The following is a 20339-nucleotide window of genomic DNA, read 5'->3' on the forward strand; positions in this document are numbered from 1 at the left end:
GATTGCATGGTTCCATGACTGACCTGTTATAAATTTCTGTACATCATTAGGTGACCCTTTTCTCTGGCAGTCTGGAGTGAGCACGTCAAGAATACTACACAATGGGAAGAAAATTCATTTGTCTTCTTCACTGAAATTATATCTATGAGGGCACCACAAGATGGTGTGCGATAGGTTGAATCCATAGGTATTATATCATTAGATTGAAACAGTCTCCTTAAATTGTCTGCAAAGCACAATTTTAGCTGTAGGGCTTTATCTGTGTCTCTCATACTGATTACATGCTCATACTGCGACAAGAGTAAAAATAATGCTGACTGAATGGAAGATCTCATACTGATTTTGGGTGGCTCATAGGTTGATTTTTTTTTTTTTTTTTTTGGGGGGGGGGGGGGGGGCGGAGGCAGCAACAAGAACCCTGCTTATCCTTCACCATTAGCTTCCACTGTATTTTATATCTACTATTTCAAATCAGCGTGAACATAATAATCTACATTACCCCCAGATGAGTTATACAATTAACCCTCAGAAGCTTATAACCTGAGAGACTGACAGAGTCAGAGATGTTTGATCTTCGACAAACAATGACTTGGAAATTCAACTGGTGATACAGTTTGTAAAACTCATCAAAATGAGGCAACAACAACTGCACATTCGAACAATTTAATACCAAAGTTGTGTTGGTGCTGCTAAATACGATCTGGTGTTAAGAAAGCCCGGTGCATATGCAGTACCACATCAAGGTGGGAAAGCTTACTTGGGCCAGATCATTCCAACAGTCTTGGACAGTGTGTGGAACATTGCCACCACACTGGGTTACAATAGGCTTGAACATTATGGTGACAAAGCAATGCTTGACCAAGAGAGAGCTTTAGATTTTATGTTTAGAAGGTAGTCAGGTGGTAAACTGAAATATTATGTCACAATATTACAAAAAGGAAAGTCGCCACTGACCATATAGCGGAGAAGCTGAGTAACAGACAGGCACAACAAAAAGATTGTTACAAATAAAGCTTTCGGCTCGTAAGGCCTTCGTCAAGAATACTGACAGTGTGGCTACAGTTGCCTGAGACTGCAAGCATGAGTGTATGAGTTGTGTGTGTGTGTGTGTGTGTGTGTGTGTGTGTGTGTGTGTGTGAGAGAGAGAGAGATTTTTGATGAAGGCCTTATGGGCCAAAAGTTTTATTTGTGACAATCTTTTTGTTGTGCCTATCTCCACTGTACGGTGAGTGGCAACTTTCCTTTTTGAAATATTATGTCAAGTTTATTTTATTATCTGGGAGAAAAACTGAGAATATTATACAATATTTTCATTGGGTTTTAGTCCGCTAAGTAAAAAATGACTGGTACTAGACTGAACACATTCACTCTAAAGAATATGTGAGGAAAGTGTGTAACAAGTGAGAGGTATTTCCCATTTGTTTTTATCTTACATGGTATTAGTTCATTATGTGCAAAACAAAGAAATTACTCCAAAACTTACTACCTTCTTTTCTGGTGCCTGAGGAGTTTTGTCTTTGGCCACGTCTTCATCTGAAACACAAATATTTGTATGAAATTTTGACTATTGAGAGAAAGATTATGAAGAAGAAAACACAAATCTATAGCGATAAAATAAAAGGCCCAGACACAAAATTTCTATAATGGGAGAATAGAAATATTAGTTTAATTAAAGAATTGAACAAAATCTTTGATGAACTGCAGTAGATTCTCTATCATGACATGAACATAGATTTTTTACTGACTGAATTTACAAGTCAATTATTAATTCACTATGAATAATGGTTATAATAAAATCTGATGAATGGGGTTTCCAGGCTCAACACCATCAACCCTTTATTCTCCTAATCAATGATCTAAAAGAACTGTTTTGTGGGTAATATAAAGGGTATCAGAAAAATACATATACAAAATTTAGTTTTAGAAGAGACTAAAGAAACACTTTTTCGATGTGACAAAAAGTGCTTCTTTTTACTTTCTCTGAACACACTGAAATTTTGTAAACTTAAATTTTTTTTACGCTTTTCAGATAGAGTTGAGCCAATGACTGTTACATTGTCACAAGGGTATGCTCCAGATGGTGTCATACCATTTGTGACTATGAGTCATGAAAGATGCTCTCTTTAGTCTCAGTGATTCACTTCTGAGACAGGAGGCTGGGATAGTATAAAGGCCAGAGCTGCAATGTTTGGGCCAAACTGATCGATATATTTACAGGATTCACAATGATAATGTTCGCAACGGTCAGACGACCTGCAATACTTCCTGCCATATCCTGCTTTGTGACACTGTTTAGGCCTGCGCAGAGCAGTGCACAAGCAGTTCATATCGAGCCACAGCTATAGACGGACATCTGCTCCACTACGACACCGCTGCCTGCAGCCGACCAGCTACCTCCTCGACAGACGCTTTCTGGCCTCTGCAGCTCTGTCACTGGCCCAGAGTCTCTCTGGTTGGATGTAGTAACCTGGTTCACGAATTTTGGTAGAACATAGACTGCATTCCGTTTTTCCATTAATTTGTGGGAACTTAACCAAGTTCAAGACTGAGTTGTTGGACAAAGGCCTTCGGGCTGTCAAGTCATTTCTGAATGTCAATTGTTTTGGTATGTCAGAATAAACGAACATAATATTTTTCTTCTCTCTCTCTCTCTCTCTCTCTCTCTCTCTCTCTCTCTCTCCAATAAACTACATTTGAGGAAAATTAGTGACTTTAGTTCAGCTTTCAGTGGTGACGAGGTTTATTTAACACTTACATTTGTGCCAACAGTGCTGGGTAGGAACTTGTGAGTGCCTTCCTTGAGAAAATATTTCGTGTGTTCAATATCTGAAACCTTGGATATGACTTCACAGGTTCTGCTCACCCTGCAACACATGCAGCAAGTTTTTCAAGCCATGATGGCAGGGTTGTTGTGTTGTCTGCAGCAGCGCTGAAAGTCTCCCATTGTCTCTCTCACATAGACACCATGGTGAAGAACTTCTGCACTTCGGCTCCAACGTTCCTACCGTTCATCAAACTCAGACTGTGGGCCAACTACATTGCGTGGATGGAGCGACACTTCTTGGTCCACAGTATCTCCAGTTATGAGCACCAATGCGCATTTTCCTGATGTCATTTATGTCCAATCAATGTTTCCCCCACCACGCAGTCTTTCCCTGACAGTATCCATTGCAGGTGTGCATCTCCACCTCCAACTTGACACAGGTTCCTCGGCCACAATCATTGACTGGTACTCCTATCAGCAGGCAGGTGTCCCATCCCTCCAGCCTGTGGATTTCCCGATGTGGTTGTACAATAATGGCATCATCCATTTCTCAGGCCAGTTCCCAGTTACCATCCAATACGGAGGTCACTCCATCGAGGTGTGCATCCTAGTGGTAGATGTCCCCAGGGGCTGTAAATTTATTTGGGATGATCTATATAGTGCACTGGGCCTCAAAATCCGTGATTCCACACCTACAGTCCATTTCCTCAGCATGTTGGGTCTCCTGGAAGATTTATTTGCTGGTTTTAATTCCGTGTTTTCACAGCCCTCACAGCCCGAAAGGGCATCAAATGTTTTGACGCTCATATCACCCTTCTCCCATTCGCTATCCCCAAATTTTTTGAGATGCACAATGTGCTCTTTGCCCTCCCCCCCCCCCCCCCCATAAGTTGCACCTTGGACACCAGTATTTGCAAGACAAAGGCCTCCTCCCCAGTCTTTAATAGTCGGTAGGCGATGCCTTTCTCCAACACAATCAACCCTAAGTCCGTGGTCAATTCCTATCCCATCCCTAAAGTAGATGACATTTTGAACCCGCTTGGGGGTGGTACTATTTTTGCCAAGATTGATCTGAAGAATGTCTAACTCCACTCCCCTTGGATGAGGAATCCCAGCAGAAACTGGTCATCAATACATCTTTCAGCCTCTGTCAACACAATCGCCTCCCATTTGGAATCACTAGCGCCCCAGCCATTTTTCCACCATTACCTAGAAACTCCGATTCATGATGTTCTATGTGCTGTGAATTACCTAGATGAAATCATTGCCGCCAGCACTGATGCATCAGAACTTGCCAAGGACTTAGAAGCGTTGTTTTCCATGCTTCAGAATGCAAACCTTCACTGCAATATGGACAAATGTAGTTTTTCGTCAAGCAAGTCAAATAGCTGGGGCACATCCTCAGCACAGTAGCCATTTGTCCCATGCCACAAAATGTGAAGATGACCTAAGTGTTACCCCAAGCCAGTGATGTTCGCTAGCTCAAATCTATGCTGGGACAGTTAAATTATCACAAAAAATTCATTCCTCAAGCAGCAGCCACAGTGGAATCTCTCCAAAACCTCCTCCAGGGAAACTTCAAGTGGGAATGGACAGCCTTGGACAGCCACATGTGCAACAGCTTTTGGGGAAATGAAGCAGGTTCTCCTCTGTCCCTCCCTGCCACTAATTCTTGCTGCAGACACATCTGATTATGGGGTATGGGCAGTTTTGTCCCATGTTATTCATGGGGTGCAGTGACCCATTTTATTCATTTCAGAGACCCTCTCATCGGCCCAAGGCCATCTAGCCAAATCAAGGATGAGGCACTGGCCACAAAAAGTTTCATGACTACGTCTAGGGGAGACAACTTACTTTACTTACAGATCACAAGCCACTGTTGCCCCTTTTTAAGGCCTCCGCATCCCCTCCCACTAAGATGACCCACCACCTCCAGCATTGGGCACTGTTTTTGTCAGCCTGCAACTATGTCATCCAATACCTCCCCAACACCTGTCATGCCAAAGTGGATATTTTGTATCTTTTATTGGTAGGTCAGGACCCAGATTTCAACAGGGATTCAGAAGTGTGTTTTGACTGGAATGACGACGAAGAAGTCCCTGTTGCCTGCCTCTCGCTACACACATCACTAATGGTTCCACACTCCGTGAATGACCCTGCTATCGGGTAAGCTCCACACCTGGTCAAGCATGGGTGGCTTGCTGATTGCTGCAGCCTCACTGACGCAGACATCCAAGCTTACTGCCACTGGTGCGACGAGTTGCCTATTCTGTGTGGTGTAGTTCACCTACGGCATGAGAGCAACTGCACTCGGGTGGTGGTTCTGGCATCTGTCCAGCAATGGGTGTTGGCCCTCCACCATTAAGGGCACTGGGAAGTGGTCCTCACCAAGCGTTTAGCTCACCAGCACGCCTACTGTCGGGGTATTGATGCGACAATCACTCACCTGGTGTCCACATGTGCCACCTGCCAGAGCAAGCAAGCAAGCCACGCCACGCTGCCATTTCTTCCCATGGCCGGATGCTGTAGTGTCTTGGTCCCGCCTCCACCCGGGTTTGTAGGAGCATTCCTGGGCCATACATGACTCACAGCGGTGGATGCTGGTACTGGTTTTCCCTATGTTTCCCGCATGCCCAGAACCACCTCCAATCATACCATTTGGCACTTGGCCACAATTTTTTGCACTGAGGGACTGCCGGAAACTTTCATTATGGATAACAGGGTCCAATTTACTTTCAACAAGTGTTGCTCCTTTTGTGAAATGAATAGCATTCACTTACCTCACACTGCTCTGTTCCATCTGGTCTCTAACAGTGTGCATGAAAGCCACGGGACGTCTAGCAGTCCGCCCGTACACAGTCAGCACCTGGTCCTGCAGTCCAGCCCACATTCATTCCCAGAAACGATGCCTATGGATGTGGAGATTGTCCCATCTCCTTACTGCCTGGAGCAAAGTCCCAGGATGTTGACTTGAGCTCTCTCTGTACCAGCCCGCGGCATATGGAGGGGGGGGGGGGGGGGGGCAGGCGAGTGACATGCTGTGGCATTCTGCTTACATGGCCAGCAACCCATCGGGCACAACAACATCTTGGGTTGTCTACATGCCACAGAACCGCTCTGCCCCAAAAGAGTTTTGCAGCAGTTACACTAGGTAGCCCTATCAATGCCACCATGGGTCATGATCTGTGAGAGATCTATTTCCATCCGTGACCCACATGACCTAAAGTAGTTGCTTCGATATCCTGTTGCATGACAGTATTTAGGCTCGCGCACAGCCAGTTCATGTCGAGTCTGAGCTACAGATGGACATCCGCTTCATGACGACGACCATTGCCTGCTGTCGATGAAAAAAATGCCTGCTGCTGACCAGTGCCTCCTCAACGAACATTGCCTGGCCTCTGAAGCTCTGCCACTGGCCCTGTCTCTGTGGTTGGATGTTGTAACCTGGTTCATGCATTCTGACAGAACATTGATTGTATTCTATTTTCCCAAGGATCTATATCACTATACACACATTAAATGTCAACTTTTAGGGAATTTGGTCTCCATGTGCAGCAGCAAAACTTTGTAAATATTAGTTTGTGGAAACACAACAAAGTGCAAGACTCTCAGTTGTTGGACAAAGCCCTTCAGTCTGTCAGTCATGTCTGAATGTTAATTGCATTTGGTTTGTTGGAAAGATGATCATACTATTTTTATTCTCTCTCTCTTTCACAAATAAACCACATTCATGGAAAATTAGTGACTTTAGTTCAGCTTATGGTGGATTCTTTATCCCTGATAAGAGGCGACAGTGGGGAAAGATGGAGTTCAGAGCAGGCACTATGTATGCAAACTGTGGCTCTGACTCCAAATCTGGGCCTCTGTTGTGGAAGATAGACAACCAGGAAAAAGGAGTTACAGCACCTTCTTATGAGGAAGTGAGAAGCCAAGGGGTATAAGTGACATTTTCAGAAAAAATGAGTTAAGTGCAGAAATGAGTTCCTAATATATGTAAAATTATGGTGGCCAAGAGTTACAAGTGTATCTCTGTCTGGGGCTGCAATCTGGCAGCAGCAAATTTAACTACTTGCAGAAACGGGTGTATTGTTTGGTGGCCAAAGGGTATCTGGCAATAATGGTGGTGCATGCATGTGAATGCAGTGTTACTGTTATGAAGTGAAGTTCGTTGTTTCATTGCATATAAGTGTTTACTGTCTTTCATCAATAAATATGAATATTATAATATTATTTTTATTGTAAATTGGACATAAAATATGAGAGAGAACAGTAACTATGACATCTCCAGAAGGGGACTTTTCTGACAGCTCCGAAGGTGTTTAATTAAGTACACCATTAATATTATTGCCTCATGTTTAAATAAAACACTTCAAAAATACGTATATTTTGTATTTAAAGTGAAAAGCTGTTGATATTATTCAGACCAGACAGACGAAGATGATATTTCATATGAACCAGAGGTAGATAATGTAGATACTGACTCCAGGGAGAACTCTAGTGATGAAGGTAATTTTCTATAATTGATGCAATATGAGCAGTAAAGTAAGTTGCAGTTTGTAAAAATTTTCCTGGCAGAGTAGCTCCTTTCTCCTGATTGATATTTCTCGGTGGAAGTCAGAGTGCATTGTGCTGTTTTCTGCTTGCAGACACTGCCAAACGTAGTACACAACTGATTATAAGTGCTACAAAAGATTTATTCATTAATTCCACATTCTTTAACACTACTCAGAACTACATTACTTTGACAGTGAATATCTGTATAATATTTTCCTTTCTGAAGCACTGTTACTGCCGTGCATCGTTAATTCCTACCATAGTGAGTTATTAATGGGAAGTTAACAGTATTATACAGAACTGTCTCCCCTCATCTTTCCTCACCCCACAGCCATGTTGGTGCATTTTCTTGTTCACATTTTCATCTTGCTGCCCAGAAAAGTTTTACAAGCCGTGTATTTACCATTAATTAACAAATAATGAGAAATCAAAACAAATTTCATTACCTGAAAAAGTAAAACTAACCAGGTTAGCATACTGCTCTATGCTTTTTCATTTCAGACGAAAATGAGGGGTCTGATGAAAGTGAGGTGAACAGTGGAGGGCACAAAGCTTCTAAGAGAGTAAAGCATGTGGGGAGAAAAAAACCACGAAGGACTCATTTATGGAAAAGTCTAGTATCATCTACAAAACATAATGAAGGCAAAGAATATGTGGATTACAAAGGAAAGTTGCACAAAGAAAGAAAGGTAAGAGTGTAAAATCACAACTGCCGATTCAAGTGCAATCAAAACATCAGTCAACAAACAAGTCAGGAAGTATTTAATGAATATTGGAGTCTTGGTAACTGGGACTTGCAGACCTCCTTCTTATACTCTTCTGTTACTGTCAGTGAGCAAAATAGAAGGAAAGGAACTACTACAAAGAGAAAATCTATTAGCTGCCAATATTCTCTCCAGGGCAAAAAGAGTTTGCAAAGACTGAATGAGCCCCTAGACAATGGCTGAACCATGTATACACATATTAAATGTATGCAATGACACAATTTTTACATTACAAACAGACATTAGTTTAGAAATAACCCCTTAGAAAATAACAAAAATTATGATGTCACTAGAAGGTGGAGATTCTTCTGGCTACATATAAGCCAAATAATGCAGGACCTTAGCTTAACAAAAATTAAAGTATGGTTAATGATTGTGTTGCTCAGAGACATAATACAAATCAGTCATAGGATCAAAGCAGAATTAATTGTAAGACCAGCTCTGTAAGAAGTGTTCAGTGAAGTTGATATAAGATCTTACTGGGTTTGTTTTCAAACAAAACCTCAAAACGTTTTGAGTATTCATAAAATCAGTCAACAGAACAATGTTGCCTAAAAGCTTGTAACAACAATAATATTGAAACAGAAGATAAAATGAAGATGAGCATGGTAAATTCTGTCTTTCCAAACCACTTCAATACAGATCACAATGCAGTTTCTATGATCAACCATCATATGTATGTGTGAGCGACATATGGAAATAATTAAGCATGTAATTGAAAATTAGTACAAATCGTTCAATACAAGAAAGGTAACATGGGCTGATCATGTGCAGCACCTGATCCTAACATCAGTTTACCATAGGTCACAGGAACATCGAGGCATTTCATGTAAACTGACGGAAGGCAGATGCTGTTTCAGTGTACAAGAAGTGTTGTAATACCAATGATCAGACCTATACATATATCTCACTAGTGTCAATGTCTTGTGGCATTGGGGGACATATATTGCACTCATGTACAAGCACACTAAAAATGCAGCGAGCGAAGCAGTCAAAATGGAATACAGACATCTAAAAAATGAGATTGACAGTATGTGCGAAAATAGCAAAGCATTTTTATCAGTGGATTGTGCCATTTTGTTTTGGTTCTCTAGCAGTGTGCTACAGTACTGTGATGCTTTCAGAGTGTACCAGGAATACCAATATACTATGTGATCAAAAGTATCTGGACACCCCCAAAAAATATGTTTTTCATATTAGGTGCACTGTGCTCCTACCTATTGCCAGGTACTCCATATCAGTGACCTCAGTAGTCATTAGGCATTGTGAGAGAGCAGAACGGGGCGCTCCGCGGAACTCTCGGACTTCGAACCTGGTCAAGTGACTGTGTGTCACTTGCGTCATACGTCTGTACGCGAGATTTCCACACTTCTAAACATCCCTAGGTGCACTGGTTCCGAGTGATAGTGAAGTGGAAACGTGAAGGGACACATACAGCACAATAGCATACAGGCCGACCTCGTCTGTTGACTGACAGAGACCTCACTTGGTGTAAGGAGTGTAAACATTGGATGATTGAAGAGTGGAAACATGTTGTGTGGAGTGACAAATCAAGGTACACAATGTGGTGATCTGATGGCAGTGTGTGGGTATGGCGAATGCCCAGTGAATGTCATCTGCCAGCGTGTGTAGTGCCAACAATAAAATTTGGAGGCAATGGTGTTATGGTGTGGTTGTGTTTTTCATGGAGGGGGCACCCTTGTTGTTTTTTGTGGCACTATCACATCACATGCCTACATTGATGTTTTAAGCACCTTCTGGCTTCCCAGTGTTGAAGAGCAATTTGGGGATGGCGATTACACCTTTCAACACAACTGAGCACCTGTTCATAATGTACGGCCTGTGGCGGAGTGATTACACGACAATAACATCCCTGTAATGAACTGGTTTTCACAGAGTCCTGACCTGAATCCAACCTTTGGGATGTTTTGGAATGCCGACTTTGTGCCAGGCGTCACTGATCAACATCAATACCTCTCCTCAGTGCAGCATTCTGTGAAGAATGGGCTGCCATTCCCCAAGAAACCTTCCAGCACCTGACTGAACATATGCCTGTGAGAATAGAAGCTGTCATCAAGGCTAAGGGTGGGCCAACACCATTTTGAATTCCAGCATTACCAATGGAGGGTGCCGAGAACTTTTAAGTCATTTTCAGCCAGGTGTCCGCATACTCTTGATCACATAGCGTATGTACTTTCAAACAAACAAAAAATTGATTACATAATAATATTATGAGGTGATAATTCAAACTCTATGAAAATCCTTTACAATGTCTGCAGCTCTATTTGATTGTTCACACACAATGTTACGAACCCATTATGAAATGCAGACACACTTGCAGTCAATCAGCACCTGGTGCAGAGATTGGCAACAAACTTTAACAATAAACAAACGTAATGCAAGTAAATGGATAAAAATATAGAGTATCATTTGCCTACAAAATTGGTGATCAGTCAGAGGAAGCAGTCACTATCTTCATCTATCTAGAAGTTTTGAACAGAGTAATTTAAGCTGGAATAATAATACAAATTTAACAGTGGAGAAGGCAGATATGCCAGACTCAGATTTACTGCAAGAATCCTAAAGAAGTGTAATTCTTGCACAAGACAAGTCACCTACAAGACTCTTGTTTGACTACTTCTGGAAAATTGTTCATCAATACGAGACCCTTGCCAAGTTAGATTAATGAAAGAAATACAAAAAATTCAAAGTAGAGCTGCACGATTCTTCACAAGTTTCCTTGGTCAATGTGAGAATTCTGCAAAGATTATCAATGAACAGTCGTGGGAAACATTACAAGAAAGACATTGTACACCACAACTTTCAAGAGCTCACATACCAAAAAGAGTAAAAAGTATACTATTTCCTCCATATAATATTGTGGAATGGTCACAATTCCAAAACTCGAAAAATTAGGGCTCATGTGGAAGATTATTAACACTATGAACAGAATAGGTAAGGGAAAAGAGGGTGGATGAGATGGGTACACTGTGAATCATTCACTGCACTCCATATGGTGCGCTGTGAACTACAGTTAAAGATGTAAAGTTGAGAACTTAAAATGAAATACTCATTTTTCACAGCCTCTCAGTTCTGCTTTCAAAAGCAATTCTCAACAAAAAGAGATACATGTGATGTTACTGGCAGAGCTAAACAAAAGTTGTCCAGTTCCGTGACTTCTAACCTCTGACTGTACAGATGCTGAAATGTTAAGTGGGAAGCTAAAATGTCATAAAAAATCACAAAAGGAATGAAGAGGACCACACTGGCAAATTTTTATCACAAGAAAAAAGCTGAACTCACAACAAAGGAACATAAAATGTGGAGAAATTCATGATTTGGTATTGGATCCAATTTTATTCCTAACTTCTATAATTTCCTACCATTGGCTTATTGGACTCTTCAACAACTATGGTTCTTATTCTATCACTTTATGCGCGTACATCCGAGACAACAATATTTCTTGTTCTGATATTTCAGCTGCTCACCACACCAACACCTCGATGATGAGTCAGTGACTGAACTAAAACCACTTGACACAATGGTATACTGTGGAGTGAATGCACCTGCAGCAGATACGGCACTCAGCACAGGAGTGCCAGTCGTGAGAAAAGTTTGTGTGTCAAGTCAGCAAATCCCTAGTGTTTACAAATTACTTTGTTAATTATTAAGATGGATGAATGTGTTGGAATGCTGGGCAGCGATGACTCACAATAAAAATTCCTCCGAGGAGGCAGACATAAAATGACAGAATTTTTTGAGCTGGAAACAACATTCCTTACTGACAAGGCTATTAAAATCATGAGCCCAAACTCAACCATACCAGGAGCAATGCGGTTCCATCTTAGCAGGCTTATTAGATTTAGAAGTGATCTCAGTAAACTTAGTCTTTGGATCCAGGTGTATGTCAAGTTAAAATGGAGTCACCCATCAGGTAAATGAATCAAGAGCTTCAGTTCAGCAATTTTACACATTGAAATGTAACTTTCACTCCATGTTGCCTTGCAGAATTACACAATGAGGGAATACAACTAAAGAAAAGACAGTATTTATTCCAGAAAAGGGAACAAAACTGTTTAGATAATCAGTCAAACAAATATCTAGTAATTCTTATGCCAACTTCAAATACACTTACTATTTAATAACAATTTCTTGGTAACAATAATCCTTTTCACAAGAATGTGCAAGCTTGTCCAGGACATAGAAAGTGGTCTATATCATGGTGCATCTATTCAAGTTGCTCTCATATGACAATACAGTAAGTTGAGAATTCCTACTAGTTCAAAAACATATATGATTATTGACTCCTACAAATTAACTGATCATCTACTTCAAAAATGGAACACCTATTTAAGTTAGTAGCCCAACAAGTAGCAACACTTACTGTAAACAGATCTTTGTTCTTACAGAAAAGAGGTAAGTATTGTTGTACACAAATATCAATGCAGGCAAACTCAGATTGTTACTTATCGCAAAGAAGACACGTTAAGCTGCAGACAGGCACAGTTAAGATTCTTACATTAAGCTTTTGACCACAGCCTTCATCACTAAAAGAGCCACACACAACACTCATACATACAAGCAAGCACATCTCATGCACACATGACCACCAACTCCAGCATATCAGTCCGGAATGCAACTATCACATGAGAGGCAAGCAGCAAGTTGGAGAGGGCAGGCAAGGGATAGCAGTGTATGGGCAGAGTGAGAGAAAGACGAACGCTGTCTGGTGGTGTGTAGAGGGAGTACAATGGCAACAGGTGCAGTGTCAGGAGATTGTGGGGCAGGGATGTGGGGAAAAAAAAGCAAAAAAGGGGAGGAGCGGGAAAAGAGAGATGGATGCATTGGCAGAGGGTGGCAAATAAACAGGGTGGGAGATGAGAATGGGGAGGAAACGAAAGGACAGAGAGGGTGGAAACTGTTGGATGGAATGTGTGAGGACACTAAATCAACCAAAGTTGAAGCCGAGATAATTATGGGAGTGGAGAATATATTGTAAGGATAACTCTCACCTGCAAAGTTCAGAAAAGCTGGTGGTGGAGGGAAGTGTCCAGATGGCTCTTGTGGTGAAGCAGCCATTAAAATCAAGTGTGTTACACTCAGCTGCATGTTGTACCACAGGGTGGTCTACTTTCCTCTTGGCCACTGTTTGACAGTGGTTGTTCATCCTGGTGGACAGCTGGTTGGTACTCACACCAATATAAAAAGATGTGCAATGATTGCAGCAGAGCTGTTAAATGACACGGCTGCTTTCACAGGTGGTCTGGCCCCCTGATGGGGTAGGATAAACCTGTAATAGGAGCGGAATAAGAAGCACTGGCTGGGTGAGTTGGGCGGGTTTTGCATCTGTGTCTTTCACAGGGATATGATCCTTTTGGCAAGGGGGTGGGATTGGGAGTGGCTTAGGAATGGACTAAGACGTGGAGGTTGGGTGGGTGATGAAACACAATGTTACGACATATGGGAAGTGTCTTGAGTAGGATGTCCCTCATTTCAGGGCATAATGATAGGTAATTAAAGCCTTGACAAAAGATGTGATTTAGTTGTTCTGGTCTGGGGTAGTATTGCGTAATGTACAGGACACTCCTTTATGACTGGTTCTTGAGGGATGGTAGGAGGATTGGTGGGTGTGAGGGGAAATGGCACGGGAGATCTGTTTGCAGACTACGTCTGGGGGATCATGCCTGTCTGTGAAGGCCTAGATGAGACCCTCAGCATACTGAGCAAGAGAGTTTTTGTCACTGCAGATACACTGTGCCAGATGGCCAGGCTGTATGGGAGGGATTTTTTTGGTGTGAAAGGGATAACAGCTGTCAAAATGTAGTTACTGTTGGAGGCTGGTGGGTTTTGTGTGGACAGGGGTAGAGATGGAGCCATCAGAGAGAAGGAGGTCAACATCTAGGAAGGTGGCATGCTGGGTTGAGGAGGACTACATGAAGCCGAAGGGACAGAAGGCATTGAGGTTGTAAAGGAACAAAGACAGGGTGTCTTGGCCCTGAGTCCAGATCATGATGATATCAACAATGAACTGGAACCAGACTAGGGGTTTGGTGTTTTGGGAGGCTAGGAAGGTCTCCTCCAGATGGCCCATAAAAAGGTTGGCATAGGAGGGTGCCACGAGGGAGCCCATATATATTTTAGGAAAAGTTAGTATGAAATATGAGGTAGTGTGTTTGGAGTCTGAAGGACATTGGGAAAGATAGTGGTCCATAGTGGTAAATCATGGGCATGATGGATGTGGGTGTATAGTGAGATGGCATTAACAAATGACGAGTAGAGATCCAGGTGGTGGAGATGGTGAAGAGTCAGCGAAGGAAATGGTGTCTTTGACATGTGAGGCTAGATTATGACAATTGGTTGGAGGTGTTACTCAATGAGGGCCGAAATTCTTTCAGTGGGGGCACAATAACCAGCCACAATGGGGCATCCAGGATTGTTGGGTTTGTGGCTTTTGGGGAGCATGTAGAAGGTGGGTGTATGGAATGTTACAGGGGTGAGGAGGGAAACGGATTCCAGGGAGATGTTCCAGGAAGAGCCTAAAGCTTTAAGCATGGATTGGAGGTTGTATCTGCTGCCCTTTGCCAATGCATGCACCCATCTTTCTCAGCTACTCTCCTTTTTTTTTTGCTCCTTTTTTCCCCATATCCCTACCCCATAACCTCCTGATGCTGCGTCTGTTGGCATTCTAGTCCCTGTACTCCCTTCCAGACAGCGTTCATCTCTCTTCCCAAGCTGTACACTGCTATCCCTTCCCCTTCCCCATCCCCTCCAGATTGCTGCTTGTGATAGTTACATTCTGTCTCGAGATGCTGGTGCTGGCAGTCATGTGTGAATGAGGTGTGCTTGCTTGTGTGTATGAATGATGTTTGTCTCTCTTTTACTGACGAAGGCTGTGGCTGAAAGCTTTACATAAGTATCTTTTACTTGTACCTGTCTGCAACTTAATGTGTCTTCTTTAAGTAGCAATCTGTCTTTTCCTACATTGTTGATATACCTAATTGTAGTTTCCATTGTTGGAATACCAATGTAGTCGAACATATTCAGCTAACAACAGCAGATAAACAGTAGCTGTCTAATATATTGTGAGTGAAGGCAGTTGTGAGTGGAGGTGGTTTGCTTCCTAATAAAAGTTTTCCTGTTATTTTACTGTGTTAAATTTAACTGGAGCATGTACAAACGGTTTTTAGGACTTTTGGTAATTAATTACCAATGCAGTTTTTAACATGTGCTTCATTTGTGGATGTTAGCTGAGTTATTCCTCATCCGTAACTGTTCTCCATCACGAAGGGGGCTATGACATTGTTGTTGTTGCTGTGGTCTTCAGTCCTGAGATTGGTTTGATGCAGCTCTCCATGCTACTCTATCCTGTGCAAGCTTCTTCAAGGCAGTAATTCAAAGTGGAACTGATAAGAACTGTGTAGCACACCGGGGTATTGTTCAGTTTAGTGCTTTCAGTTGGTATGGTTCTTTAATTAGAACTGAGACACGTATCACTCATCTTTAAATATTCTCTGGCAACTCTTAAGAACTATTTTATTGTCATTTCTTTCTTGCACACCATGTACAGCTTGTTCTCAGGATCTCAGCTTTTATCTGTTGTTTGCAAGTTGTTGGTCTGCCCGTCTCTCTCAGCACCTGAGAGTGTTCTAATCTCATAGATTTTGTTTTCTGCAGAAGGCCCTGTGCAAATGTCACATACAGAGTCTGAAGACAGATACTGTCGATGGTCGGATCAATTCCGAATATTGATTTGATCCATGGTGTATTGACCCTGTCGTATTTAAAATCATGTGATTAAAAAGAGAGCAGAACACTGACAATATTTGTTTTGTGTCTGTGTTACTTTCCAAAATGTAGGTTGTGATGGCAGACTAATCTGAAGGGTAGTGAATCTGAATATGAAATCTTCCTTATGTTACCATACTGGTCCGTAACTAAGCCCAATATCTAGATTAAGTTGAGAGCTGACAGTGTAGTTGAGAATTGGTGAAGTGGTACCTAAGGCTTCAATTCATTAACATGTTCCAAAAAGAACTAGGCAACTGTTTGTTCTCCTTTCAACTGCCTTTCCTGTAGGCCCACACATTTACTTGTATAGGATAACAGCACATGTTCTAAAGAAAATCAGCTGGTGATGACGACATTAAAGCACATAATAAATACCGTATGCTAAGTGAAAAAGTAAAGGCACCAAAGCTGGACCTAGCAAATAGCTCCTTCAGAGATGGAAATTTTCCAGATAAATGATATAAGCAGGGATGTGCCAGTGTGCAAGGAAGGGGATAAAAATGAACCCTGTAATCCAGAGACTAGTTTCACCAACATGAGGATTCTCAAGAATCACAGAATGCTTATGTATAATACACTAGCTGATTATTTCGAGAAACACATTCTTGTACCACTACAGCAGGGTTTCAGAAAGAATGATTCTAAAGAATTAGCAATTGCCAGTCAGTCAGAATACATGCATTCAACACTATTTACCAATAAAATATTGACATAAAAATTGGACAACTGTGGCACTGGAGGGCAAGCAGGAGAGTGGATCCACTCATACCTATGCAACAGGAAATAGTGTATGTGTCAGTCCATGCGAAATCAGCTAGTGGTCTGGCTCTTAACAGTTCAAATTTTGATAATTTTTTGTAGTTTTATAGTAGCACTAGTATGCATGAAGACCCCCAAATTATTTATTTATTTATTTATTTTTTGTCTTTTCCTCGTGAGTTATTAATTTTTAAAACTTCCAGGATTACGCAATTTTTGTTATGTTTTGAAACCTTCAAATTGCCATATATTAAAAAATATTTGTACCATTTTATTCAGTTTCTTACAAGCTTTACAAGCACTTGCTAGCTAATGACATTCGTAACAATGCTCAATTTTCCATAATTAAAGCCTTGTTTTATTTTGAAAATTTCAAAATCTGATTTTTTTTGTTTTGTTTTGAAGGGGAAAAAGTATGTTACTTGTACATTTTTTTTAAATGTGTGAGCCAAACTTCATGCCAGTGTTCCAGTAGGAACATACCAGAAAAAACTTTATTTTACTGGTAAGTGCAGCACCTAGTGCGTACTGTAGGGCTTTGACCTGTTATTAGGTTATAATATGTCAAAAACTGAGTAAGATGATCTAATCATTATTTTTTATTTAGTGAAAATCAATTTATTACATTATTAGAATTAGAAACTTTAATTTCGATTCACATTTGGATTTCCCATGTTAATAGTAATAATAAATGATGTGTTATATTAGGCCCTAAGAGTAATGAAATGAGAATTTTTTTTACTCACCTTCAACAAGAGAGATGTTATGGTGATCCACTAACAATCTTATTACAGTCTAAGACAGTGTGTTACAGTTTTCTTTCAAATGATGTAATCTAGATCTCCCATGCAACAATGACAGATTATTGATGTAACAACACATTGTTTTCCAATATAATCAGAGGCTTTTCACAGCTCTACAACTGATAGTCTATATAATGTCCTTCCAAAGGCAGTTGCGGGATTTAATTTACAAACTGTGAAGCTTTTTTAACTGCAGTCAATTTATACAGTCTTCATGGTTATAAAAAGGAAAGAGTTCATCTACAAGGATGCATAAATGAAAGATTTTCTTCTTTTTCATCTCTTGATAGCACAGAAACCACCTACAATTTGTTGTCACAGGCACAAGTAACAAGTCTTTTAATCTGTTCAAAAGCATGTGTCACCTAAACCCACATGAATTTTATGAAAATTAAAGTCCTTAAAATGAGAAACAATTTTTGCTTTATCTTTGATTTTGTTCACAGGAATAAATGCACCATACTTCTGAGTCACTGTGACTGCTATGGCTCTATAAAATATTTTTGCCAAGCTCCTGCTTATCATTTGACACATGGAACTGACTGACGCCATGTGTGTTTTACCCGACTCAAACAAATGGAAGGAAGTTAATATTTGATCATGTTATGATGTGAACGTTAAGAAACCCACTTCCACTTTTACTTTATGTACATTTATTAAGCCACTGGTTTCATTTATATGAACAGCCTCAGGTGACAAACCAGCACAAATGTGGCAGTGTCATAATTTAAAATGCTTAATTTCCCAATAAAATGTTGAAATGAGACAGACACACAGAGAGAGAGAGAGAGAGAGAGAGAGAGAGAGAGAGAGAGAGAGCACTCAATAATTTCATTTTAACAGCAGTTTTGTGAACCAGCTTGCAAACCAAGTGCAGTTGAGCTACAGTAGGCAATATGAATAGCAGTAAAATAAAATTTATTTCAATCTTTTCCCTTTGGAATATATCACAAAGTTTGGCACACACATTAACAAATACTAACTTTTTTTTTTGGAAAAATCAAGTTTCGAAATTTTCAAAGTTTAAAAAACTTAGCATTTTATGGATATGGGGAAGGAGGGCATGTCATAGTCAACAATGAGGCGAATAAAATGGTATAAATTTCTGATCTGTACATCAAATACTTCGAGATATGGTCATTTTAAGGTTTTGAACTGTGGCAAAAATTTCACAATCTCGAAACTCGAAAAATTAATAACTCAAAAACACAATGTCTGAAAAATCCGTAATTTTGGAATTTTCTTATTTCAACAGGTACAATAAAACCACCAAAAATTACAAAATAATAAATCAACACACTTCAAATTGTTATTATTTTACTTGGAATGAATAATGTGTTAATAGGGAACACATATCATTTAGAAACACATAACATCAAATACAGACTTCTGCATGGTTGATTAATGTGGCCATTGCTATTTCACCTGTTTATAGATGATAAATGTGTTGTGGAGAAAGGGGCAAAAAGAAAAAAGAAAATATATGCAAGTACAAGACAATACTGTACTGTGACCAAATTGTTTAACACCTTGACCAAAGAGCATATATTTCTGCAAACATATAATGGCTCATGGAAAATGAAATGATTATATACCTAAAAAAGGACTAAGTATGCAGTGTTCAAAACAAAGAGAAGATAGTGTATATGAATTTAGAGGTGGAGTACACAAAGAAGGAAGAAGTAAAATCCTCTAGATTTTTACACAGTACTGTGGATACAGAGCTTAAATGGAAACAATATATCAATCCCGTCCGTAATAAACTCAGTTTATCATATTCATAATGATGCAGCTATCACAATATGCAAACAAACAGATTTTATGAACAGTACACCATGGGCTCTTTGAAACATACTGGTAGTGGCCCTATGGAGTGACAGAATGGTAAACCCAAACGTTCAGGATACAAAACGAGTACCCACATTAAAAAATGCAATTAGGATCATTAAGGAGGACTTCTAAACCATATAGAAGATGCTTTAAAAATCTACTAGGCACTAGGCATCTTAACTTTCACACCTCTGAACAGATATAAAACAAAAATATCCATCACCAAGATTCTCATAGGTCATTAAAAATGTTAATGCACACACCAACAACACAGAGAGGAAGAAATATGAAACACACCCCGCAGATTGAAAGTCTCTGAACACAACCTTGGTAGTCCGATAACAAGTTACTAAGAAGCAGCTTATTCTAATCTGAACTTTTCTCACACAGTAGCACGAACAGAAATGTACTATGGGTTGTATAATGCTACAACAAAAGCAGCTTCATTTCTGATCACACTGTTGTGATCTGTCTTATCCAGTATTACAACTCAAAACCTAAAAACAAAACTAAAAAAAATTGCCTAGGAGAGTGGCAACAAGATACATGAATGTTACATGAGAATACTGAAAACAACATACCTGTCTGCGACTGCTTTACACCTTTCAGCAAGAGTGACAGCAAGATAAGAACAACCACCTGGCCATTAATTGGAATACAACGCATGATTTACGACTATGTGTAAAGTTTCACATTATAATACACAAATCTATCACATATTCACCAACAGTCATTCCTATTTCGATAACTTTGCAATAACAATAAAGCCCTGCACTCACGTTTGACATGCATTATAAACACAAACTTGTTTTCAGAACCAAAGATGTTACGAAACAATAAATATACCCATAGATTCTACAGCTGTGACGCTGCAAGAAATCGTCCGTATATCCCCGGCACACAAGTAATCAGCTGTTACCCTGTGCAGCCAGACCTCAGTTACTGAAAGACAATGGGAAATTGTCACGCTTCTATTTCATATCATTTTACTGTACTTGTTTAAAAATCAAAGGTCTCTAACGCTGTCTCATATGATATTCTAAAGAATGAATTACCGTACACACTTTCCCATTGGCT

At 40.3% G+C, this 20339-nt stretch overlaps 1 protein-coding gene across 1 annotated transcript in view; it reads right to left on the minus strand.

The window, feature by feature from the left end:
• Positions 1 to 20100, minus strand: part of LOC126191373 (TM2 domain-containing protein almondex) — a 115683-nt gene extending 95583 nt beyond the window's left edge. The window contains exons 1-2 of the mRNA XM_049932219.1: positions 19844 to 20100; positions 1487 to 1533 (exon numbers count right to left, since the gene is read on the minus strand). Coding sequence (XP_049788176.1) covers positions 1487 to 1533; positions 19844 to 19928 — 132 coding nt within the window. The 5' untranslated portion in view covers positions 19929 to 20100. The remainder of the gene's footprint in view (positions 1 to 1486; positions 1534 to 19843) is intronic.
• Between the last annotated feature and the right edge of the window lie 239 nt (positions 20101 to 20339).

The sequence above is a fragment of the Schistocerca cancellata genome, chromosome 6 (assembly GCF_023864275.1).
Source record: "Schistocerca cancellata isolate TAMUIC-IGC-003103 chromosome 6, iqSchCanc2.1, whole genome shotgun sequence".
Taxonomy (NCBI): Eukaryota; Metazoa; Arthropoda; class Insecta; order Orthoptera; family Acrididae; genus Schistocerca; species Schistocerca cancellata.